The 25722-nt window shown below is 42.0% G+C and overlaps 1 protein-coding gene across 5 annotated transcripts in view; it reads right to left on the reverse strand.

The window, feature by feature from the left end:
* Positions 1–828: 828 nt before the first annotated feature.
* Positions 829–25722, reverse strand: part of SEMA3F (semaphorin 3F) — a 174838-nt gene continuing 149944 nt past the window's right edge. For all 5 annotated transcript variants that reach the window (XM_070738783.1, XM_070738780.1, XM_070738781.1 and 2 more), the window contains 12 exons: positions 24923–25062; positions 23038–23152; positions 19852–19921; positions 18458–18602; positions 15700–15922; positions 12018–12106; positions 11393–11434; positions 10294–10451; positions 6998–7065; positions 5736–5869; positions 1606–4336; positions 829–1487 (listed from right to left, as the gene is read on the reverse strand). In XM_070738783.1, coding sequence (XP_070594884.1) covers positions 3902–4336; positions 5736–5869; positions 6998–7065; positions 10294–10451; positions 11393–11434; positions 12018–12106; positions 15700–15922; positions 18458–18602; positions 19852–19921; positions 23038–23152; positions 24923–25062 — 1619 coding nt within the window. In that variant the 3' untranslated portion in view covers positions 829–1487; positions 1606–3901. The remainder of the gene's footprint in view (positions 1488–1605; positions 4337–5735; positions 5870–6997; positions 7066–10293; positions 10452–11392; positions 11435–12017; positions 12107–15699; positions 15923–18457; positions 18603–19851; positions 19922–23037; positions 23153–24922; positions 25063–25722) is intronic.

Raw genomic sequence — 25722 nt, forward strand, 5'->3', positions numbered from 1 at the left:
TGGTCTGCTCTTATTTCCTGTATTTTATCTTAGGATGAATATATGTTTATCCCAGACATGTTTAAATTCAGTTACTGTGGATTTACCAACCACATCTGCTGGAAGTTTGTACCAAGCATCTACTACTCTTTCAGTAAAATAACATTTTCTCACGTTGCTTCTGATCTTTCCTCTAACTAACCTCAGATTGTGCCTCCTTGTTCTTGGGTTCACTTTCCTATTAAAAACACTTCCCTCCTAAAACTTATTTAACCCTTTAACATATTTAAATGTTTCGATCATGTCCCCCCTTTCCCTTCTTTCCTCCAGACTACACAGATTGAGTTCATTAAGTCTTTCCTGATAAGTTTTATGCTTAAGACCTTCCACCATTCTTGTAGCCCATCTTTGGACCCGTTCAATTTTATCAATATCTTTTTGTAGGTGAGGTCTCCAGAACTGAACACAGTATTCCAAATGTGGTCTCGCCAGCGCTCTATAGAGAGGGATCACAATCTCCCTCCTCCTGCTTGTTATACCTCTAGCTATGCAGCGAAGCATCCTACTTGCTTTCCCTACCTTTTTATTTTATTATAAATAAAAACTTTAAAAAAAAATTAAAAAGAAGAGGTAGAAAAATTAAAGCATGTGAGCGAGCATGAGCGATGGTAGATGTGTGAATACTAACACCGTTGAACCTTCTCTAGGAGTAAAAGAGTCGCAAGTGATCAGCCTCAAGCATACCATCTTATCATTGCAAACGTCTTTTCCTGGACAGAGCAGGCTGCAGAAAAAAAATATATGTTGCGATTCTAATCTGGGCCAGCGAAACCAAAGAGGACTCTGGAGTTTCCAAAAACAAAGCCAGTGTTTATTAGCTTGTTCTACCCACAGGAATCTCACATGACAAGCTTGCAATGTGGCTTTGTGCCTGACTTTCATCATGTGGAGCTACTGTTCAGATGCCCCGTATCTCAGATTTATTTTTTTTATTTTTTTTTTATTTACAGTTATTTACAAGAGGAAGTATACTCGCATCACTCAGACTGGCAGAGGAAGAGGGCCCTGCTTTTAAGAGGGAGGGTGACTGAAGAAGACCCCGTTTCCAAGCTTGAACACCTTTTGTTAACGGCAGGTGATATACAGCCAGGTGGGAGGGTGGATGGGGAGGCAGAATCCCAGAAACTGCAGATTTCTGCGGTTTTCATCTCTTGCTGTGCAGTCCCGCTAGCTTACTCCAGCGATATAGGCCTGTGTAAGATATTTTCTATATCCACTATGCCCTGTAGCTTTGTGTAATTAGCTCCGTATTAACAAGACCCACAGCCATAGGAAAGCACTTTGTTTTCCTTGCCTCCGTGCACAGATTAATCCAATCAGAAATTCAGGATATGCAGAATGCTGCAGCCGTGCAAGTAGCTGTCATGGGGCTTCCCTTTCAATTTCATTTCCCTATGGAGTTAGGGAAGGTAAAACCCATGCCTATTGTCTAGGACAGTGTTCCCAACCTTGGCAACTTGAAGATATCTGGACTTCAACTCCCAGAATTCCCCAGCCAGCATTTGCTGTCTGGGGAATTCTGGGAGTTGAAGTCCAAATATCTTCAAGTTGCCAAGGTTGGGAAACATTGGTCTAGGAAGCTTGGATCGATAGACCCCAAAGCACCAAATTGTTTTCTATGGGGGGGTAGGGAGGGAAGACAGTCAAGAAAGATTTACAGCAAGGGGAAAAATGAACACAGTCGGAAGACATTCAAGGGAGTAAACTAGGACAGAGCCTAAATTTGGCGTGTTCAACTTTTCACCTAGAGACCTTCTCCCTCTTTGAATGTTATTATTATTATTATTATTTATTAGATTTGTATGCCGCCCCTCTCCAAACACTCGGAGCGGCTCGAATGTGCTTATTCGAGAACGAGAAACATGTGATCTGTTCTTGTTCATGTGTCATGTTTAATTACAAGTAGTTCTCAACTTATAACTGCAATTTCTGTTGCTAAGCAAGGCCGTTGTTAAGTGAATTGTACCCAATTTTAAGTCCTGTTACTGCAGTTAAGTGATCGCTGTGGTTGTAAATGAATCCTGTGTTACATTGTTAAGTGATTCCAACTTCCCCCATTGATGTTGCTTGTCCGAAAGCTGGGAAATTGCAAATGATGACTGTATGACCTCCGGTCACTGCAACGGTCATAAATACATCTTGGTTGCAACTGTAAGGGATGCTGGGATGGTCATAAGTGCAAAGACTGATCATAAAACCACTCCCCTCCCAATGGTATTGTTAACTGTGAAGAGTCACTAAATGAACAGTTTTAAGTCGAGGACTACCTGCATTGTAATTTCAAAGACGATTGAGACTCTAGCCAAACTGACTTCATTTCTGAAGACAGGGGAGGACAGTCAGGCTGGAAGGAGGGAATGATTCCATGCAATGAATACTTATTAAAACTTTTCCCCGTTTTTCATAAACGCACATTTCAATGGAGAGAAAGACAAACAGATCTCCCTGAATCTCCCCTTTCACACTCTCACCAGCCTGTATTTTTCTTACATTGGCCACGTGACCTGCTCAATAACGTTGATGCTATATAATTCTTCTGTGTCTATTGGAACACCTTCTGTCTGACGGTTACAGTTCTCCTTGGTTTATATTGCTTTGCTCGACGGGATGCTAGTATCACACTGAAGCTTTGGACTCCTTACAGGCAATCTGAGATGAATGCATTATAGAATTTAAGTTGGAAAACCAAGGCAATGATTCCTCCAAAGGTTAGCAAAGCGGAAACCAGATATCCTGATGGCCATGCGCCAATCCTTTATCCTCTCTCCTACTTCAATTGCCATGCTGTCTTTGGTCTTGGAAATGCCTGATGCATGCACTACAGGAGAGTAGCTTTGGTTCATATGTACATTACATCTCCCTGGCATAACTCATTTGGATATGGCCCTTGTGACCCATCAATGGTAAACTACTCAACCAAGCCAGCTGCCTCTGCCCTGAGTGGCCAAATCCCATTCACCTTGGGAAGGCTCTCCAGTTGAAGCACTGTCAAATCAGAAAGTCCTTTGTGAACTCCTAGTGGAATTGGCTTATTTTCAGTAGCAGGAAGGTCATATGGAATATCTTTGATGGAGCACTTCCTTCTTCCTCAAATAGCTCAGGCTCCCTAAGAGTTGCAGTCTCCATAGCAAAGTTTCCAGCCTGGAGGGCGTCCCATCAATATGTGCTTTGAGTCAGAGAGATGTCTAAAAGAGGAAGAAAGTGCTTTGTAGGTGTGGCAGGGACTTATGTACACCTCTGGGTGTGTAGTAACAAGGGGACTAGGGCTGGGAGAATGCTTGTGTCTGACAGCTGCCTTTAAAAAAATAACACACACACCACCAAAACGGAATTGTTTCAGTGATAGTAACAGCAATATCTCAAATTTGCCAAAGATGGGCTAGCTTTAAAAGTCACTGCCCCACTGTTGTGGATCCATAGAGCATTGTGCCCAATTGTGCTAAAACCATAATGGGGGAAAGGGAGCTAAGGAAACAGTAACTTTGCCATTGGACATCCTTAAAGCTCTCCTTTCCTGATTGGGGCCAGCTATCCACACTTGAGAGGCAAAGGCAGGAGTTACTTTGGCTCTGTTCTCTACCCTCCAAGATGTCGATTCTTTTCCAGTACCACAGATAAATGTGGGAAGGAAGAGCCAGCGGCCATGGGGTGGGTGGGTGGGGAGTTTGCCTCCGAGCTCTTTGCCACCTCACACCCAGGCAAGACCCACGGATTATATACAACCTACAAATAAATACTGTCTTGATAGGGAACAGTGTGTGGTAGTGTGAGATTTCTCATATATATATATGAGAAATATATATATATATGAAAATGGGGAATTATAGAACTGTCATCACATAGTCCCTTTCAGCTGCCACTCTCATGTGTGCTGATCCATCTCTGGCTGGTGATTCCGGCGGTTCCGTGGCTTCTTCTGGTCATGCAACGCCTTGGCTTTGAGCCCAGCCAAAGTCTCCTTGTGATTAGAGGCCACATGCCGCCAATATCCCTGGCAATACTGATTGATGAGTCCCATCTCAGGCTGGGTGAGCAGCTGGACCAGGTCATGGTACTGAGAGCTGAAGGTGCCCGGCAGGCCAGCTCTCATGGCTGCTGCGGAGGGGACAGGGCCTTCGGATTGGAAGAGCACAGCGTGGACAGTTTCACTGCTCAGTACGTGCAGCTGCACTTTGGCTATGGTGTGCTTGAAGTTGTTCTCCGTGGCTGTGCAGGAATACAGGCCCCCATCTGAGAGCTGCAGGGACCGCAACAACAGTCCTTGGTCTGTCCTCAGTACCCGCCCTTCAGTGCGGAGCTGTGGAAAGAGAAGCAGCGGAAAAAACGGTTAGTAGAGCTGGATCAGCCAGGCTTGAAGGTATTAGAACACAATGGTAAGGAAGGAAGTAGCCGCAGGTCACAGTCGACCATTGTTTTTCTTCCTGGAGTCCTTTAGTGTTAAGATATTCATGAACTGGGAGAGCCATGTTAACAAGGTCAGCCAATGAATAGGCATAGCCACTAAGCAAGCTAATGGGAGCTAACCACTTCTGAGTCTGTGCAGAGAATCGAAACTGAAAACGTAAGCTTAAGGCTGGATGGGGCCTCAGACCACTCTGCTCTTAGTCTACTCTGTACTCTTAGACCTTCTCTCCGTGCTTGTCTTTTTGTAACTGTTGCTACATTGAAGAAATAATCTACTTGTGGTATTGTAAAAATATACATACATAAATACATACGTTTATAAAAAGGTTAATGAATCCAGCTGAATCAGTCATCTGTGTGTGTTTCTAGTTTTGATTTTTATGCAACAAACTCTGATATTTTAGGCTTGTAGCACACTCCTGATTTCTATTAGAACAGTTATTGCATTTTTAAAAAAACACAGTACTGCAGTCATAATATGTAGCCAGTCATGGCTAAGGGTCCATTTTCTATCCTTTTCCTCAGTGCGAATAATTGAAATCTCACTTGCATTAGAGTCTTCATGCAAGATTTCGCTTGCTGAGCATGTGCAGAAGGAATATCTCATACAGACCGCCACACACTTGCCTGCGATGGCCACGGAGGGCACGCCAGTAGCACCGAAGATGTCAGGCCTTTGCTGCCTCCCACCCTCCAGAAGATCAATAATCAGCTAGCCAGCACTCACATGTGCACTGGAGTTGACATAGGGCAAAGCCTCACGTGCTCTCAGATATGGCTCTGTGTGCCACCTGTGCCATAGGTTCCCCATCACTGCTATAGCCCAACTCATATAGAAAGTATGCCTTATGAAACTCAAAGCACAAAAGCAGTTCAGCTCTTTACTTCTGAAATATGGAAGTTTCCAAGACCGCTGTCAGCTAAGAAGTGTGAGAATTCTGGGTGCCTTTTAGGATAAATATGGATAAAAATACTCTAATGCCAGTGAAGATGTTGAAAACAGGCTCAAGAGAGAGAATGAAAGAGGCACATCTCAATCAATCAGAATAGAGCTGAAGGGGACCTTGGAGGTCTTCCAGTCCAACCCCCTGCTCAAGTGGGAGATGCTATATCATTTCAGACAAGTCGTTGTCTATCTCTCTCAACATAAAGATCCCCCCTCAGCCCCTCCCCTGCCTAAGCCCTAAACTGGACTGTAGACTCCTCCTTCTCTACCATGTGCTCTAGCATCTCCACTCCATTTCCCTGTCTACTTTCCCAAAAGGTCTTTCCTCCCTTGCTTGTCTGTTCACCTCTTTTCTTCGGTCACTGTTGTCCCTCTGGAGGAGCCATTTGATGGTTGCTTGTGGGGAGCGAGGCTGGCATTCAAGAAAGGCTGTGCTTCCCTCTACTCCATATTGAACAGCCTCCACTGAATTCTTGCTGGCTGGAAGTGGGAGAAGGAAGAGATAACCAGATGATGGATTACAAGGGGAGACATGACCTCTTTGTGCCATAATCTAGACCAGTGATGGCGAACCTATGGTATGGGTGCCACAGGTGACATGCGGAGCCATATCTGCTGGCACACAAGCCATTGTTCTAGCTCAGCTCCAACGTGCATATGTGTGCCGGCCAGCTAATTTTTGGCTCACACAGAGGCTCTGGAAGGGCATTTTTGGCTTCCAGAAAGCCTCCGGAGGGATGGGGGAGGACATTTTTACCTCCTTTTGCTGCAGGGAAGCCTTTGCAGCCTGGGAAGGGTGAAACATGAGCCTACTGGGCCCACTAAAAATTGGGAAAAGGCCATTTCTGGCCTAGAGAGGGCTTCTGGGGGTGTGGGAAGCTGTTTTCGCCCTCCCCAGGCATTGAATTATGTATGTGGGCACTTGCGCATGCACGATAGCATGCACACATTCTCTTTTGGCACCCAAGGAAAAAAAGGTTCACCAGCACTGATCCAGACTCATCAAAGGCTATCTGCCCCAAAGAAGTGACCATGTTTATTATCAGGCATCTGGTAGCAACCCATTGGTAATGTCACAATGGCATAATGGATCCGGTTTGGTCAGTCCTGGTCCATGGGCGCCACAATCTTTTTTTAATTTTTTTCAGTTTTTTTAATTGTTTTTGAAGTTTTTTCCTTTGCTGCTGCTTGAAAAAGGACCTTCCCACCTGCCTCCGGGTTTATACCATTATTCCTTTGCCCAAAGCACAGCTGATCAGCTCCTCAGCTATGTTTCGGGCTGATTATAGCTACTGAGCACGTGTGGAAGCACAATTATACGAGGGTACATGCACATGCTTGCAAGTGTATCAAGCGTGCATGTGCGAAACATTATGATGCGAACTGGTGGTGAAGGTAAGTGGAACCCACCTCTGGGTTGCACCCATATGTCAAGTTGTTATCTTCTGGTAAACTAGCCATTTGTGTATCTCTTATATGAATTAAAACAGTGTGTGAAATGCAGCTGCAATCACCTTTACGGACAGGTGGACCAGAAGAAGCAGAGTCACAGTTCCCCAAGACTTTCCTTGCACTCAATGTCCTAGAGACAAAGAATATGGTACCCACCATTGGAATTGTAACCCCTGCACTGTCGGATAGGGTTGCCATGCCGGACATCTTGACGTCTGCTACGTCTGCAGTGAGGAAAGAAACAACCAGATCAGCAACTGAAATCTCAGATCCTACTAGTGATAGTAGAAACAGCAACATGATAGAAAGCCCTAGAAAGTAAGTAGTAGATGCTTGGAACAAACTTCCAGCAGACGTGGTTGGTAAATCCATAGTAACTGAATTTAAACATGCCTGGGATAAACATATATCCATCCTAAGATAAAATACAGGAAATAGTATAAGGGCAGACTAGATGGACCATGAGGTCTTTTCCTGCCGTCAGTCTTCTATGTTTCTATGTCCTTGTAATCGTTCTACTTTTCTAGCCTGTATACACACAGGGAATCCTTCAGTAATTTTCAGCCAATAATGAAAAATCTCTAACACCTTCCAAGAACCAGTATGCTGCCTTGCAAGGAAGTTACTAATTTACCATTTCAGCGTAGGCAATGCTTGGGGTGTAGGGTGTGCTTGGGGCATGTTGCTGGGAGGGTTTCAATACTGGCTAATACTTCACAGTTACCACGAAGTTTCACATGTGACACTGATATGAGTAGGGTGACTGCCTAGTTTACTCTCTGACTCTCTCCCTCTATTACTAAAGAGCAGTATGGGAAACCCTCAATTAACCTAAATTGTCTTGGGCAGTTTAGTTACATATGAGCCATCTAGGGGCAAACATGAAATATAAGGATATAGTTAGGAGGATTAGAGGAGTAAGAGGCAAGTGTTTGAATTCACGAATTAAATTAGGGAAAGGAAGGTATGTTGTGTTGTTGTGAAACAAACCACCAATAATAATGGGGTGGGTGGTATCCCAGAGGAACGATGTAACATATGTGAGTGAAATGGTTGATCTTTTGGAGTGAAGCTGCAGGAAAGTGCTGTAGGTTTAATCATGTTTGGAAGTATTAAAATGCATTTCAGAAAGCTGGATGGAAATAAGACAAGCAAATTAGAAAAAAACATAATTGGGATATTCAGGGACACAAGAATGATTTGAGAATTATGATGAGGGTGAATATCTGTTTTGAAAAAGATCTGCTAGTTTCAGACACATAGTTCACACACACACACACACACACACACACACACACACACACAGAGGAATTAATATAAACCTAAAAAGGATGACTGGTTTGTCATGAAAGACTGAAAGAATTAATAAAGCAATGATCAAAGTGATGAGATGTTCTAAACATGAAAACAGACCTTTCTTTTGCAGACAATAGACTCAGAAAATATCATGAAAAATTACTGTAATATACATAATCTTCCAGCTGAATGAATGAAAGTGGATGTAAGGAAAGAGAAGCCAGTAGCTTTTTACAAAAGAATAAAAAGAATTAAGTTACAAAGTGCCATTGATGTGGAGTTATGTTAATGGGAAATATGTAACAAGATGCTTAATGAACTGTGAAAATAAAAACTTCTCAAAATATATGCAAATTAGAGAATAATTGCTGCAAACCTAAACAGTTAAAAGAGATGGTGAAAATACAGACTGATTTTGATGAAAATGAACAATTAAAGTGGATGAAGAGGGCTAAACAGGAAGCCATTTTCAGTGAAGGGGAAGAGCTAAATTAAGAAGCGCTGAAATTATTTAGGATCAAACTGAAGAGAGGGAATGCTGGAAGGTGTATTTTGGAGAACTGTATAGGAATGACACTGGTATGTCAAGTACAAGATAATGGTGTGTTTAAAAAATATATGAAGAATAATCATAGATGCTGTTAAGAGTTTTGAAAAGTGGTAAGCCTGTAGGTGTTGTGTTCTCCTTTAAAAGGAGAAAAACTAATTTGTTTGCTTACAAAATGCTGAGCAACTTATTGGACAATAAATGCTCTTTGTACTTGCACCTGAGATTTGGGAGAATAAGGATCAATTCAGCTGATGACTACAGAAAACAAGCCTGAAGATGTTGAGAGGAAGAGGAGGAATGAGAAAATTGTGGGTGAAACTGATGAAAATATGCAGAGAGAGGTGAAAAGTTTACAGAGCAAATGGCAATGCATAAAATGGTAGCAGTGGAAAGAAAGTGGTGGAGACATATAATGGAGCATTTATGTAAACTAAACTTAGTGAGATTTCCTTCCTTGCCTGCCCCACTTTCTCTCCTTTCATTGTTATTGTTTCTTGCTCTTTTTCTGAAGATTCCATAAGTTTGCTTATCCAGAAGGGAAATGGTATAAACCAGTGATGGCGAACCTTTTTTGGCTCAGGTGTCAAAAGGATGTGGCGCATGCAATGGTATGCATGTGACCACACCCATAATGCATGTGACCACACCTCAGACTTTTTACTAAATCTGCACTTCTATTCTACTAGTTTTTCTCATCATTCCTATCATCCTTTTGCTCCCACTTATGACTGCATGACTGTAACCTGTTGCTTGTATCCTTAAGATTTTTTATTAATATTGATTGTTTCTTCATTGCTTATTTGACCCCTATGACAATTATTGTGTTGTAGCTCCTTGACAAATGTATCTCTTTCTTTTATGCACACTGAGAGCATATGCACCTAGACAAATTCCTTGTGGGTTCAATCACACTTGGCCAATAAAGTTCTATTCTATAATGCAATGCCCTCCCCCTGTACATACTTCCAACCCCTGCATTACCCCCTGCACTGCCCCCCTCCACATGTTCACAAGCCTCACTGAAGCCTCCGGACTTATGTTTGGCCCGTTGGGCCTTTTTTCGCCATCCTCAGGGTTCAAGAAACTTTCCTAAAGCCTGGAGAGAGTGAATATAGCTGAAAAGAAGGCTGAAAATCAGCTGACCAGCACCCACATACATGTTGGAGCTGACATAGTTCAACGCCTCCTGTGCCCTCAGATATGGCTCTGTGTGCCAGCTGTGGCATCCATGCCATAGGTTTGCCATCATTGGTATAAATATATGTATAGCTCACAGGCTATAACATGAGATTCATAAGTGCTCCCAGATGCCTGTGAGATATAAGGATAATTTTGCTAATTATCACTGTTGTGAGCCACCCTGAGTCTACGGAGAGGGGCGGCATACAAATCTAATAAATAATAATAATAATAATAATAATAATAATAATAATAATAATAATAATAATAAAAAATTAGGATCCCGCTGTAAAACCAGCCCAAAAGACCTCCAGATCTTTTTTAGAAATAATCCCTTTTCTATATTCTATGTCCCTCTTCTTTGCTTAGGATCTCCCATCCAGAATTGCATTATGCAATAGAAGTCTTTCCGGTCTTGTGGAAGTACCTCTTGGATGAAGCAGAATAGCGGGAACAGGACTTGCCATCCCAGGCACAGTAGGGATCCCTGGCCAAGCAGCAGTCAGCACAGGCTTCTCCATACACATCGCAGCGGTGAAGGGCCAGGTGGGTTAGCCCAATGGCTGAGGATACATAGAGCTGTTGCTGTTGGGGCATAGTAACATTCAGATATTGACAGAGCTACAGATTCTTCTGCTCCCACAATTCACCAGCAATGGGGACGTTGGTGGTATAAATTCCCTTGAGAAAAAGTGGAGATAAACACTTGCCTAGCTCTCCCAATAACTGAGAACTTTTGGACTAAACCCAAGGCAGTACAGTGTTCCCTTGATTTCCGTGGGAGATGCATTCCGAGACCGCCCGCGAAAGTCGAATTTCCGCGAAGTAGAGATGCGGAAGTAAATACACCATTTTTGGCTATGGACAGTATCACAAGCCTTCCCTTAACAATTTAAACCCCTAAATTACCATTTCCCATTCCCGTAACAACCATTTACTCACCATTATTACTGGTACTCACCATTGAATAAGACACTTAGTGATCCTGATATTTATAAACATAATTATTTATTAACAATAATAATTTTTTTTGTTATTTATTTGCAAAAAATATTAGTTTGGTGATGATGTATGATGTCATCAGGCGGGAAAAACCATGGTATAGAAAAAAACCTGTGCAGTATTTTTTAATTAATATTTTTTGAAAAACCGTGGTATAGGCTATTCGCGAAATTCAAACCCGCGAAAATTGAGGGAACACTGTATAACTACTCAAAGAAACAGAAAAGTGCTAGAATTGAGGGAGGGGCCACCTCCCAAGTTCCTTAGTTTTTTTGCCAAGAAGAACAATAGTTAGGGGGAAAAGCACACCTTCAATGAACCAGTTCTCAAATTGATTTAGAAATTGTCTTAGGAAGAACCCCAAAGATGCTTCACTTCTGAAGAAGCTTCTTGGATGAGAAGTGAAATGTTTTCAAAGGGAAAAAAACCAAGTTCAAGTGTCTTTTGGAAAAAGCACCTTTGGGACAACCATCACTTGAATGATTGAGAATCTCCATAGACACTCTCAAGAAGAAAACACTCACCCTTTTGGAAGAGATGGTCATAGTTTTGATTGGGGCTGGAACCTGTAGAGAATAACAGATACTTGAAAGCTGTCCAAAATCCTCACTATCTCCTTTTAGGACAACCCAGTCAAGACAGGTCTGTTCTGAAACTCACACTTCTTACTTTCCCAGTAGCAACATTTTCCTTTCCTACAACATTTTCAGGACCTTATTTTTTCTACAAGAAGACATAGTCCCATAATTAGCCTATCCCTGTGCCATCAAGGACTTTATAGGTAACAAGTAGCCCCTTCAATTTCACATAAATGTCTACTGGAAGCCATTACAACTTGCCAAATAATGCTGTTACATTGTCATAATAAGGTCCACCTTAACTACCACTGCCTTCCGGACTAGCTGAAGCGTCCAAGTTGTCCTCAAGGAAAATCTCAAGTAGAGCACATTGGAATTACAGTATTTCTGACAGGAGTTTGATGATGGATCACCATCCAGACTCCATACAGAAAATGACAGAGCTATTTAGTAAAATCATAGCTGAAAGGTGAACAATAGCCTTCAAAACTTCCATTCTGCCTCTACAATATTCCTGCTCTCAAGCACATATATAATTAAAATTTGAGAGTAAAGTAACCATCGCTTGTACCTTGAATACCTCAACCTCTTCTAGCATCAGTTCTTCTGTTTCCAAATCATCTTTGGGCAAAACTATAACTTTCTGAACAGTCCCACGATCTGAAACACAACAGAAACAGACTTTGTTTAGGTCTTCTCTTTTGTGTAGTTTCCATTTTAACTTGTATTAACAACTTTTTGAAGGGTAGCATCTGCATATTTGGAAAATTTCTGGGAATGGCAGGTTAGCTTCGATTTCACATAAATGTCTACTGGAAGTCACTACAGTGTCGTAAGAGAACATTGCTCAAGTTTCATTCAGCTTTCATTTCCCATCCAAGAACTGGTTGAATGGACAGGAAGGCTCATAATTTGGCCACCGCACACAAAAAGGCCCATTCCTCTCACCAGAAGAACTAGACTACAGAATAGCCCACAATGCTTAGATGAAAGAAAGAAACCTAACAAGCACATTATGTAACAATCAGAAATAACTTAAACCCAAGAGAAAAAGAACTCCACGTTCTATAAATTCCTGCGCTGATACAAGGAACTCTCTCTCTCTCTCTCTGTGTGTGTATGTGTGTGTGTGAGTGTAATTGTGAAATGCTTTTTCCACATGGGCTATCAATTTCATAGGCCAGCTGGCCATGAAGAAAGCTTACAGCACAAAGTCAACATTCATTAAAAATGTTAATAAATATATATTTAAAGCAGACCCTCCTTTCATTATTCTGCAGAATGTTTTCATTTTTATACCAACTTGGCTTCCTAGTATAATAATCAGAGCAAGCAGCATGGGGCTGAGAACGGATGTGTGAGCATGATCTCTACAGCATCTTGCTTTCCTGCTTCCTCTTCAACTAACTGAAAGTGAGGCAGATCTTCATCCATCTCTACGATTGACTCCTGGCATTAGGACTACTTTGAAAGGAAATACTGTGTCAGCCTTACTTGCAAGTGTAAAGCAAAAAAAAAATTGCAAGAAAGCAAAAAAAAAAAATATGGCTGTTCTCGCAGTGACCACCTGGAGGGAAAAAATTCAAAACAAAATGGAGAAGAATATTTAATTCTGAATGCTCTTCAAGAAGACTTCTGATAGTTCCTTTTCTAGTTTGTGTTGAAAGATGGGCACTGAGTATTTTATTCAAGGTAGAAACAGGTCTTGTATGTTTGTATGTGTGTTTGGTTTTGTATATTAAGGGGTTTTAATTTGCTTTTAGTATTGGATTATTATTGTATACTGTCTATGATTGCTGTTAGCTGCCCCGAGTTTTCGGAGAGGGGCGGCATATAAATCCAATAAAACTTGAAACTTGTCTTATAAAATACAAACACCATTTTGGATTTTGTGACAGGTGTGGGTGCAGACTTCAGCATGAGGGAAATATGTCTTTGTTTGTTTGTTTGTTTATTTATTTGTTTATTTATTTATTTATTGTTAGAGTTGGAAGGGACCACGCGGGTCATCAAGTCCAATCCCCTGCCTAAGCAGGAACCCTATAGCATCCCAGCCAAATGGAAGTCCAATTTCATCTTAAAAATGTCCAGAGTATCTGTAACTATATCTAAAGACTTCAACTGGAAAGGACCATTGTACATACCTGAACGGTCTTCTCGCTGCACTGGAAGGAGAGTCCAACATGGGTAATTTACCAATAGGATTGGTAAATTACCCATGTTGGACTCTCCTTCCAAGTGCAGTGGAGAATATTGAAATTTAAATGGTAAAAATTATTCTTTTAGAGCTAGTCTTTATGATTACTTTTTTGTAACTCGTTTTATAAACCAGACCCGGATGCTTCTGAGAAAACATTAGACATGGTCTGAAACAGAGAAGTGGGGCTGGCAGCTATTCCTTTTTAAACATTTTGACAATGAATTCACAAGACTGACTTCTGAAGGTTGAGCCGTGTTCTGAATTCAACGGCTGGAGAGGATATTAAAAGCAAGAATCTCCCTCTGAGCAACCAAACCATTCCACTTCTATCTGCTTTCTGTATTGAATGCCACCCACAGCCACGAATTCCACCAGACAGTACTTTGATTCCCTGAACTTGGTTCTTTCTGCAACAGGAAATAACTAAGATTTGCAGATTCGTTGATACCTCTGGCTAGAAAAAAAGCAGAAACTCCCTGCAGATTTCGACAGGTGATGGCCAGACTGTGTACAGCTGCTGGATGTTGTGCAGTGAATTGGGCAGCCCAAAGAATAACTGTGCAGATATGCAACAATATTTGAAAGCTAATGAGGAACATCCTTGGTTGTTAGCATTCTTGGCCAACTGCTTGCCCTGTTGGCTGGTCTCCTTTGACTTGTGGGAGGCAAGTAACTCAACTATATCAGTTTTAATCCAGTGTAAGGAACATCTGCTAGCTATGCTTGCCCTATATATTAATTCTGCACTTTGATAAATCATGTCATAGATCTCTGTGGGTATTTTTATGCTTAAAGTAATCAGCAATACTGTTCCATTCACTTCGGTAGAGACTTGGACATGTTACAAAATTGTATGCTTTGAATTAATTATACTCCAACAAAGCTTTGGAGAATGATGGGTCAACATTGACTGATTGGCAGATAATATTACATCGGTCTTTCTTAATAGTCTTCCAAATGTAAATGATGGATTTCAGCCTTCCCACCCAAGCTCAGGATTATGGTAGGAACTTTGCTGGCTCAGATAAATTCTACTCTGGTGCTTCTTGAAGGGCATGTGCCAGGGTTCCAAGTAACCCACCCCCCCATTGCAAGAAGATTTCGAGGCATGAGTTTTCTCAAAGTTCCATTTTATTCCCAGATTGTGCCAATATGACATCTTTAATAACATTCCTTTCTTCAAGGGGCAAGGTCACTCTACCCTGCACCTGGATAGGCATCTCCAGTTGGGATGGTGCATTGATTGGACAATGTGATGGACCTGTGGATGCTGGGGCAGGAACTTGAATTTTCTTTTGGGTGTGGAAAACCGTAACCTTTAAGATTCGGGCTTTCCCAGATGTGTCAATATGACATTTTTAATAAAATGGAACTTTGAGGAAACTCAAGGCTCGGAGTTTTCTTTCGTTGGAGGTATTACTTGGAACGCTGACAGCATGTTTATAAATAAGAGATTGAATCCATTGAAATTCTTGCTTGATACGTTTTTGCTTTGTTAACATCAAAGAGGGGGACTCTTATTCACTCCAACTGAGGGAACATTACCAGAATTCTGTTCTGGCATCTGGAATAGACTTGCAAGTGATACAGGAAACCATAGACTTGCAAGTGATATAGGCTTGCAAGTGATACAGGAAACCATAGGAAATGAGAAATCAATCTACAGTATATAGAAGAGGACTCTAAAGTGTGACTTATAGAGCAGTAAATGCTAGCCTGAATTCCTCTGACTTTTCCAAAGAAAGCCTTGAATAAGCAGAAATTTCAAATGTTCTCCTGTGTTCCTGAAACAGTATTCTAGTACAAATGGAAAAGTTGGAGTTGAGATTTGATAACTCTGTAACTGTCTTCCAAATAATTGCACTGCCAGATAAATCACTTCCAAAATTTACTAAAACCTGGGGGAAGAGGAGATACAGAAAAGTTTCAGGTGAATACCCCTAGACTACGTATCCTAACTGCTTTTGCATAAAGCCCAAATGCTCATTTTCCAAGCTGGGGAATTGGTGGGTGGAAGTGCTGTGTATTCTTTTCAATGCACATCAGTGGGTACCTGTGCCCAGGAAAAGCACCTCATAGCGTCCATCAGCTGCATCCACCTGGTCCACAGCTATAGTTGTGAACTTGTACTTGACGTTGGTTCTCACCACAAGAGGTTGGCGGTGTATGGGGTAGACACCATTGTACATCATTGGATGAGTGCGCATGAAGTTGATCACCTCGTCGGGATAGTCCTTGGTTGATTTCATTGAGGGTGTAAATGTTCCCCCTGGGCACTGAAAAACCAAGGCAAAAAACAGTATGAAATATGATTCAGCCGATGTCTAAATAATTATATATTGAAGCCAACACTTCAAGTGCTTTCTATTTCTCTCCACTCCCTGTATAATCTCCTCCATCGCCTGGTGTAGTGCAATGTCTAAGTAAATATCCACTATTGGAAGCTCACTTTCTTTTAGCTTAGGAAGAATTGGAGGAGAGAGCGATAAGTACGCCACTATAAGCGCCTGAAAGATAATCAGGATAGAATTCCGATGAATAGAGATGAGACACCTTGGTTGCTTTCCATAAAATATTTCTCCTTTGCTCCTCACCTGAAGGCACAAGAATCAACTGCCAGAGTATTGTGGGATAGGCCTGTGCATGCTCACTGGAAAACCGCACTCTGAGCCAATGAATTACTTTTGCAATTGTTTGTTCAGTGTTTTTATATTTTTGTCATTCGCTTTCCTGGGTTTTCGTCTGAATAAAAAAGCAGGGTGTAAACAACCAAATTAAAATAAAAGTATTTCCCTTTCCTACGACCTTTTCGGGACCTTATCTTTTCTACACTAAGATAAAGTCCCATAATTAGGAGTAAATAATTAGGACTTCATCTAGAAACATAGAAATATAGAAACATAGAAGACTGACGGCAGAAAAAGACCTCATGGTCCATCTAGTCTGCCCTTATACTATTTCCTGTATTTTATCTTAGGATGGATATATATTTATCCCAGGCATGTTTAAATTCAGTTACTGTGGATTTACCAACCACGTCTGCTGGAAGTTTGTTCCAAGGATCTACTACTCTTTCAGTGAAATAATGTTTTCTCACGTTGCTTTTGATCTTTCCCCCAACTAACTTCAGATTGTGTCCCCTTGTTCTTGTGTTCACTTTCCTATTAAAAACACTTCCCTCCTGGACCTTATTTAACCCTTTAACATATTTAAATGTTTCGATCATGTCCCCCCTTTTCCTTCTGTCCTCCAGACTATACAGATTGAGTTCATTAAGTCTTTCCTGATACGTTTTATGCTTAAGACTAGGCTTCATTCTGGGAAAAGGAAAGATTTGAGTTCACAGGGCAAGAGAATTTGTTGCCGAGTGGAGCCATCAGAATTTCTTCTCCTCACCCTTCAAGAGATCCAACTCGTTCAGCATATTCCCTCAGTTTACTTTTCATTGCTTTACCAGGCTGGCCCGCTTCGGCTGAAATATCTTTGTGCATCTCTCATTTGCTGACATCACTGTAATGCTTAGATTGTGGAGTGTTTTAGTAATGCTCATAAAAAACTAACCTCAGAATCCCATCTGAAGCAGCTGCTTAGCTGTGGAAGCCAAACCCAGCCTGGTCTTTTCTCTCTCTTTTTTTTGGCCCTAGGGTGGTTGTACAAGTAAAAGAGACTGGAAAACTGTGATCCCTGAGCCAATGAAATAAAACAATGACTTCTCCTTATTTTGAAATATTTTACCAACAAAGAAAGGATGCCAGTAAATGAGAGACCACCAATCTAGAGAGGAAATGCTAATCAGCCTCGCACATGGTGACCAAATGTTGAGCACTGAAAGAAGTAAGCTGTGTGGCACCGAAGGACATGATAGAAAAAAGGCTGGGGAAGCACCAGGAAAGAAACGCAGTGAAGAGATTCAAGAGAATCCCAGCCTGCAGGTAGAAGGGGAACCAGAAGAGAAGGAGAAGCTGGGCTACCGAAGCAGGAGCTGGATCAACAGGAAGAACATCTTAATACATTTTCCAGCAGGGAATGTTGTCCTTAATGTCTTTCCCTGCAACTGCAAAAAAAAAAAATGCACAAAAGGAAAGAGCTTAGTTGGCACCCAGGACTTTTTAGCTGGGGTGACCGTGGAGCATTTTTCTGGGGGATTACTTAAATATCTTCTTTATTAGCCCTGGTATTTAAAATCTTTTAGCTAGAGGTGCCAAAGAACTTGTCATTTTAAAAAAAAACCACCCCTCTTTCCCCTATAAATGAATTTCATTTCAAAGGAATTCTATTAATGTAAATGTACTCACAAATGACTCTTAAATTGTACACTGGTGCACACTCTTGTCTTACACAGCCTTCTACCTATTTTGTCAACCCACAAATATTTGTTTATGTGTATATATTCAAAGTGGCAAATGGTCATATATAAAATGGGTATTCTTAGTGTTACGGCCAGGCAGAGCACTTAGGAGAAATATACTGCTTAAAAAAATAAAGGGAACACTCAAATAACACTCCTAGATCTGAATGAATGAAACATTCTCATTGAATACTTCATTCTGTACAAAGTTGAATGTGCACAACAGCATGTGAAATTGATTGTCAATCTGTGTTGCTTCCAAAGTGGACAGTTTGATTTCACAGAAGTCTGGTTTACTTGGAGTTATATTGTGTTGTTTAAGTGTTCCCTTTATTTTTTTGAGCAGTGTATATTTTCATCAAGAAAATATATGCTTACACCAATATATATGAACATATATTTTCAGCAGGAAGGTTGCTGGCTTGCCAAGAAGGAACCTGCTGGAGATCTAACTGATGCTTACGGTGCCTGGACGGGGATAAGGCATTTTGCCAGTGTAAGGCATCCACTGATAGTTGGGACCTTCCTTGTGGGCAAACGGTCCATTGAAGACCATGCGAATGTCAGCCATAGAGTAGACACACACAGCAGAACCCTTAAACACAGACCTGTGCAAAGAAAGACAAACAACAATTGCACATTCATCTCTGATATGCTAATAATCTTTCATGTAAAAATACTGGGTATCATTCGTATCCCCCTCCCCCCCCCCCCCCGCTCTTCTGTTTCAATGGGGGAACATTCTTCATCATTCATCTTTGGTGGCTGGCAAATTCCCTTAAATCTCTGATTGCACTCAAAGTCCAAGAAGCCAGTTGCTACTGGTACAGCCTGGTTCTATGAACCTGTAGCAGCGGGAGACTCTCCCTCCCCCCCGGATGCTTCTGCACATGCGCAGAAGCTGGGAGACTCTGCCCGCCCACCCTGGATGCTTCTGCACATGCGCAGAAGCATCGTATGCACACATCAGCATGTGTGCGAACCAGTAGCAATGGGATTTGCAACTTATTACTGGTTGAAAGGGACCTTAGAGGTCTTCAGGTCCAACCCCTGCTCAATCAGGAAACCCCGTCCCATTCCAGACAGGTGGCTGTCCCATTTGTTCTGAAAATTTTGCAGAGATGGAGCACCCACAATTTTTGGAGGCAGGTCATTCCACTGATAAATTGTTCTAACTGTCAGGAGATGTCTCCTTAGTTCTAGGTTGCTTCTCTGCTTGATTAGTTTCCATCCATTGCTTCTTGTCCTGCCATCAGGTGCTTTGGAGAATAGCTTGATTCCCTCTTTCTTTGTGGCTGGTGTTTAGAAATCAGGACACTGCCATCAGTGTTGGAAAGACAAAGCAATGCTGGGGTTTGAGACCAGACTCAAATTGACGTTTTGGGGTTATCCTGCCATGTTCTCAACAGGATAACATTCCAGTATCAATCATTACAGTTAGAAGCATGGAGGAAAATGGCATTAGTTGCTGCTAATAATACTACTTGCTGATCTAAAGCTACATGATGCTTCCTTGATCCTTCTAAGAAAAAATGAAAGGGGGAGGAGCCACCATTTACCTTCCTCCCTGAACGATCAGGTCTCAGCTATAGCTGCTAGGGAGCAGTTTGTGGGGAAAACCAAACTCTTGGCAGCCAATACTTCTTGGCTGTGTTCCAGCTCTGCCAGAAAATTCTACAATAACCCAACCTTTGTTCCAAACCCTCACTGGTTCGGCAGGGAGCAGATGGCCAATATTCACAGAATGGGGTCAGTGGCATCTGCTTTTACCATTATTTTGACTTCAAGTTAAGCTGGGGGCTTTTGCTCAAGGTGACTAAAAGATAGACTATTATGAGCACCGGATGAAACACTTACCCAGAGGCTGCAAAAACAGCATAAATAATGGGATTCTTCACATCCTGGGTCTGCTGGATGAAGACATCCTCTTGAAGAGAAAGGAGAGAGTCAACCACACAGCACAACTAACTTTCCTGGTGATTCAGCTGCAGGAATCTGAAATTAACCCAGGTATACTGGAAGGAACATTTTTGGCTGATATCCTGGCTATTTTTGTGTGTGGAGGTGAGCAGGGGTGGGCTACTGCCCAGACAGGGGTGACGGGGACGCAGTGGGGTAGCGAAAATGGAGCTCCACCCCAGAGCACCCAATCTGCACTGAAATATGTTGAAAGAAAATGCAGGGCATCCTGCATAAGCCATGCCCACAGTGGGGTAGTAAAATTTTGATAGCCCTTCACTGGAGGTGAGCTATCAAATCAAATCTATGGTAGCTTAAGAGAAAGAGATTTGGGGCTTTGAATTCCCTGTTTCTGCCACACAAAGTGATGCAGATAATCAAGAAACTCACTGTCTTTGGCAAAACAAGCAACTGCAGCTGCAGCTCAACCCAGCCCAGCCCAGCAACTGCAGCTCAACCCAGCCCATACTATCACTGAAGACTTTTATACCACTTTACAGAGCTTTCCAACCCTCTCTAAGCAGTTTACAGAGTCAGCATTTTGCCCCCAACAATCTGGATCCTCACTTTATCGACATCGGAAGGATGGAAGGCACAGTCACAACCTTGAGCATGGTGAGATTTGAACTAACAAATTGCATTCAGCCAGCAGCTGAAGTAGCCTGCAGTACTGCACTCTAACCACTGCGCTACCATGGCTCTGCATAAAGTCATGGGGAGCTGTATGTAAATGCAGAGTTGTAGTGGACCAGAAGAGACCTGAGTCTACTGGATGATGATAGAGGTTAAATCCAATTCTATTAATCTATTAAAAACTACTCTCCAACTAATCTGCAATAGCATCTAATAAGCATCAAATACATCCTTTTTATCATGCTGGGTTAGAAAAAAATGTTTAAAATACAAGAAAGGATCCTTAAACCTAGATAATGAGCCATGGTGGCGCAGTGATTAGAGTGCAGTATTGCAAGCTGCTTCTGCTGACTGCTGGCTGTAGTTTACCAGTTCAAATCTCACCAGGCTCAAGGTTGACTCAGCCTTCCATCCTTCTGAGGTGGGTAAAATGAGGACCCAGATTGTTGGGGGCAATATGCTGACTCTGTAAACCGCTTAGAGAGGGCTATAAAACACTGTGAAGTGGTATATAAGTCTAGGTGCTAAGTGCTATTGTCTAAAACCACACCCTTTTTTGGAGGGGGGCTGTTTCAGAAAATTTCCAGACATGCTCAACTTTCAGTTTTTATTTAACCTCTCACTTCAATTCCAAATGGGAATCAAAAATGTCCCTGTACAGGAAAGAATGCAGATGTTGCTTCTAATGCTGATCGAAGAGATCCTTCCTGTAAGCCGGCAGGAATCCTGCCAAGAGATTCCAGAAGAACCCAGGGAATGAAGATTGCCTGTGAACCGTCTGGTAATAATTTTGAGGAAGTGAAGCGAAGCAAGCATGGGGAAGACCTGGTGCTAACTTGTGCCCTAGCAGGAGAGAATCCATCAAAGGCTTTTGATGATGCTAAAAGCTGCAATGGGACTTATCCTCAAATGACCAACAGCCATTTGTTAAGCAGGTGCTGAGAGGAAGCTGACAAGCAGCCTGCAAAGCAATGGTGGCTGCCTTTCTAGCAAATGGGATCCCCAACATTAATCACACCCATCCTGGAGCCCCTCGTCTTCGCTTTGCCCCCAAATACAACATCTATCAAGAGGTTAAGCAGGCTCCCTGCTTGAATGAGCTTCTATTATCTCAAAGCCAGCCCTGATCTTTACATCTGGTAACTCAAAGCTTCCTCCCATCCCCTGCCACTCATCCTTCCTTTTCAGCGAGTCCTGCAAGCTAGTCAATGCAACACTTTGTGTCTTTGTGTTGTGTCCTTGTGTTGACAAAGAAACAAATTGTGACGGGCTTCCAGAATGAATCTGACCAACAGGTTTTGCTACACAGCTGCTTCTACCAAAGGAGATCCTTTAAGAAAAAGCCCATTTTAAGGCAAATGTTCTGTTTCCTACAACAGCCATCTAAACTGCAAACTCCAGAAAGCCTGCAGGTAGGACATAAGGACAGTAGTGCCCAGATTTGCTTTGAGAAAACTGACCTCCTTTTTTCAGCACAGCATTTCATTCATGACTGACAAATCACACATTAAAAAAAACCCCTGTCATTGCTGCTGCCATTTCTTATCTCCCCTTCTTTGACTTTCAATCTTAACTATCAAAAGCTTCCAAACTCCCTTTTAAGGTTTATTGAATCTTTCCAAATGCTAATTTAGTCTTCTTGGTTTTAGGCAAATATCCGTGGTTTCATTAATCTAAATGAATGTGCTTGCTGTCTCTTTGAGCCACAGTAGAACCTCTGGTCACAACCATAATTCATTCCATAACTTTGGCCGCAAACCGATTTGGTCGTGACCTGAACCTAAATTTGGAAATTTGGTGCTTACAAAAAAATGGTGCGGAAGGGGAAATTGGGCACAAAAAAGAAATAATTGTGATTTTTTTTTGGTCGGAACCTGATTTGGTCATGGTCAGAAGCGTTGTGAACAGAGGTTCTACTGCATACTATTTTTTTTTAATGTCCCAATTATATATCATCTACTCAATGAATTTGTGGGTATAAAACAGACTACCCCAGCTTGATACTTTGGAGTAATCCAAAGTAATTCCACTGTCCATAATCCACATGGACAACAGAGGTGAAATATCCTGAAGATAAATGTCAGTATTTTTTTCTTCCTTAAGCATTCCTTAAGTACAGGAACAAAAAAAATCTTAGTTCTGCATTCTGACAGAAAATTACTCTCATTTTTATTTAGAATTTTGGGGGAAAAGTTTTTCATTAAAACCTCCGCTATTGTGTTTAAATTAAAACTATGCAGGCATTCTTTTTTCCAGAGATATCAATGCAATTCACAGAACCAATCTAATCTATTGGCTGCCAGTGGGAAATCTGACTGAGTTTCTCAGGCTAGGCCATCTCCTAAATTGCTTAGGGCTTCAATGGCTCCCTTACATATTCCCTCATCTCTTTCCATTCCCCACCCTCCCACCACCACATACACACGCAATCCCTGCCATGAATATACATACGGAGTTCATCGAAGTGTGTTTCAATTCCATCAGGCCCTGGGACAGAACAGATGAGCCGTGCCTTTAGGAATGTGCTCCATTTGTTTACTAGGCAGCAGTGGCCTCCATCGTCATTCTAAACCAAAGAAGAGCCATCATTTAGGCTGAAATTCTATCTCACTCATGGAATTTGACTGGTTAAGGGTGGGCTTGTCACTCTCGGTCTCAGCAAAACTCACTTCACCAGGTTGTTGGCATAACGGATGACATAGAAATCCTATATATTCTTTCCAGGATATAAATGTTATGATTTTTTTTTAAAGCCACAGAGGCCATAGTTTTTATCTCCAACCTAACCAGGCTGAAATCAATAGGGTTCATTTTTAGGCTTGCTCTTAAACTGGAATACAGTGGTACCTCATGATACGAAGTTAATTGGTTCCAGGAGGAGGTTCGTAAGGTGAAACGTTCGTAAGACGAAACAATGTTTCCCATAGGAATCAATGTAAAAGCAAATAATGCATGCAAATCCTTCAGGAAAATCCCAAACTTTAGAAGGGAGGCAAACAGAGGACAGGGAGGAGCAGCTAAAGGGGGCGGGTGGAAGAAGCAAGGTTAGGCTAAAGGGTGAGTGGGAAGGAAGAAAGACAAGGGGGGTGCCCCTCCCTTTTCTTTCTTCAAAAGACACTCTTTCAGTGCCTGTGGCTGTTCTCTGCAAAGTCTTTCCCCCTCCAAGCCGCCCCTCCCTTTTCTTTCTTCAAAAGACACCCTTTGCTGTTCTCTGCAAAGTCTTTCCTCCTCTAAGCCGCCCCTCCCTTTTCTTTCTTCAAAAGACACTCTTTCAGGGCCTGCAAGCACGCTGTTCTCTGCAAAGTCTTTCCTCCTCCAAGCCACCCCTCCCTTTTCTTTCTTCAAAAAAGGGGAAAAAAAGAAACCCCTTCATCCCAGCAGCAGCGGCTTGGGTTCGTAAGGTGAAAATCGTTCAGAAGAAGAGACAAAAAAATCTTAAACACCGGGTTCGTATTTTGAAAAGTTCGTTAGAAGAGGTGTTCGTAAGGTGAGGTACCACTGTATTAGACTCTTTTTTTAAAAAAAATGTTCCCACAGAGGAAAATTATGGGAGCAAGAGAGAATGGAGTGGACAGATATTCTAGCTATAGAACTAGAATACCAAAATATGATGATGTTCATCCATTGTGTTCACCTTGACATCTAACAGATTGGGGGGCGGGTGTCAAAACTTGCACGTGAAAAGGATTAAAGTGAGGGAGAGGTGGGCATAGTCAGCTTCACTCTCTCTTCCCAGAGTCCATCTAGCTCAAATAGCAAGGACATGAATTGTGACAGTTGGAGATGGGCTGGGTGCAGTGGTTGACCAGGGTGTCTTGTGTCTAGCCACACTCTTAGGGTACCACATCACTTGCAGAGACTGCCTTCATGACCATTGCCCTAATCTAGTAGATTTCATCTGCTCAGTCTGCCGGAATCTGTTTTCACATGCTTGGGATAGACAAGTCCCTATCTCACCGAAGGTCAATGACCCAATGGCTACTCTCAACCTGGTTTGGCCAGCCTGTCAAAGCTGTTGCTGGGGTGTGGCCTCTGCACTTGCTACAACTACTAGGAGCCACAGGTGAGAGCTGAGTGACAGGTGGGGACCAAAGGTGAAAAAACTGCCCTAAAAAGAGCTGCCATAAAAGGACATGACATGCCCCTACACCAGAGGTGCTACCTTCCCTGAACACCCCAACCAAAGTATGGTAAGAGGTATGGCAACAATGAAAACAGAGGATGTTTTTACCTTTTGATGAGGGACTACAGAAATGTTTAGAGTTATGTAGATTATTATTTATTTATTCTTTGTACGGAAAACTCTCAACATCACCGGGTTTTTTTCAGCACTCACCAAGCAAATGCGTCCAATGCGGGAGTAGACAACTGGGCTCTGTGGAGAATCAGTGGATTTTTCTCGGAAGAAAAAATATAGCTTGTCATCATTTTTCTCAGCACTGTCTGGGATGAGCTTTGCATGGACAAATGCTGGATCTGCAGAGAGGGAATAAAACCAAGACAATTACTAGGAGAAAAGAATTGGGGAAATAGTCCCTAAATATTCCTCCCAGTCTCCTGAAATTTACAGCAGTGGTGCCCAAACTGAGCCCTCTAAAACTTTGGTGTGGCCTCAGACACTTCTACACTTTGTTTTCAAGTGAAGGGGTAAATTATGAAATAAATGGTTGGAGTCTAATAGCTACATTTTTGCCACACAAGTTCGCCATCTGAAATTCAGGAGGCCAAATGTGATCCTCAGCATCTCCTTTAAGAAAATAGAGAATACAGCTGCAACGACACCTGTACAACTCCCAAGCAGCATTTTGGTGTCAGGATTCACCCACTGAAAAAGGAGCATCTTCCATTTTCTTTTCATGCTCCAAATCTGCTGTAGCTAAGGCTTGAACATATCTTATTGTTCCAGAATACAAAGCGCTGCCAAGTTAACTGGCTCGAAACTCTATCAACTGGCAATTTTTCCTAGCATATTACAATGGAACATATTGCTTGTTCTCTTAATTGCAGCTATTTGCCTCACATTTTCTGTGACCTTGTCTGGGACACGATTCTTTTGTCTGAAATTAAATTCTCAGTTGAAAAATGATCTAGATTGAAAGAACGTTGTTGCATGCCAAAAGTTGAGTCTCACTTTTT

This window comes from Erythrolamprus reginae, chromosome 2 (assembly GCF_031021105.1).
Source record: "Erythrolamprus reginae isolate rEryReg1 chromosome 2, rEryReg1.hap1, whole genome shotgun sequence".
Classification (NCBI taxonomy): Eukaryota; Metazoa; Chordata; class Lepidosauria; order Squamata; family Dipsadidae; genus Erythrolamprus; species Erythrolamprus reginae.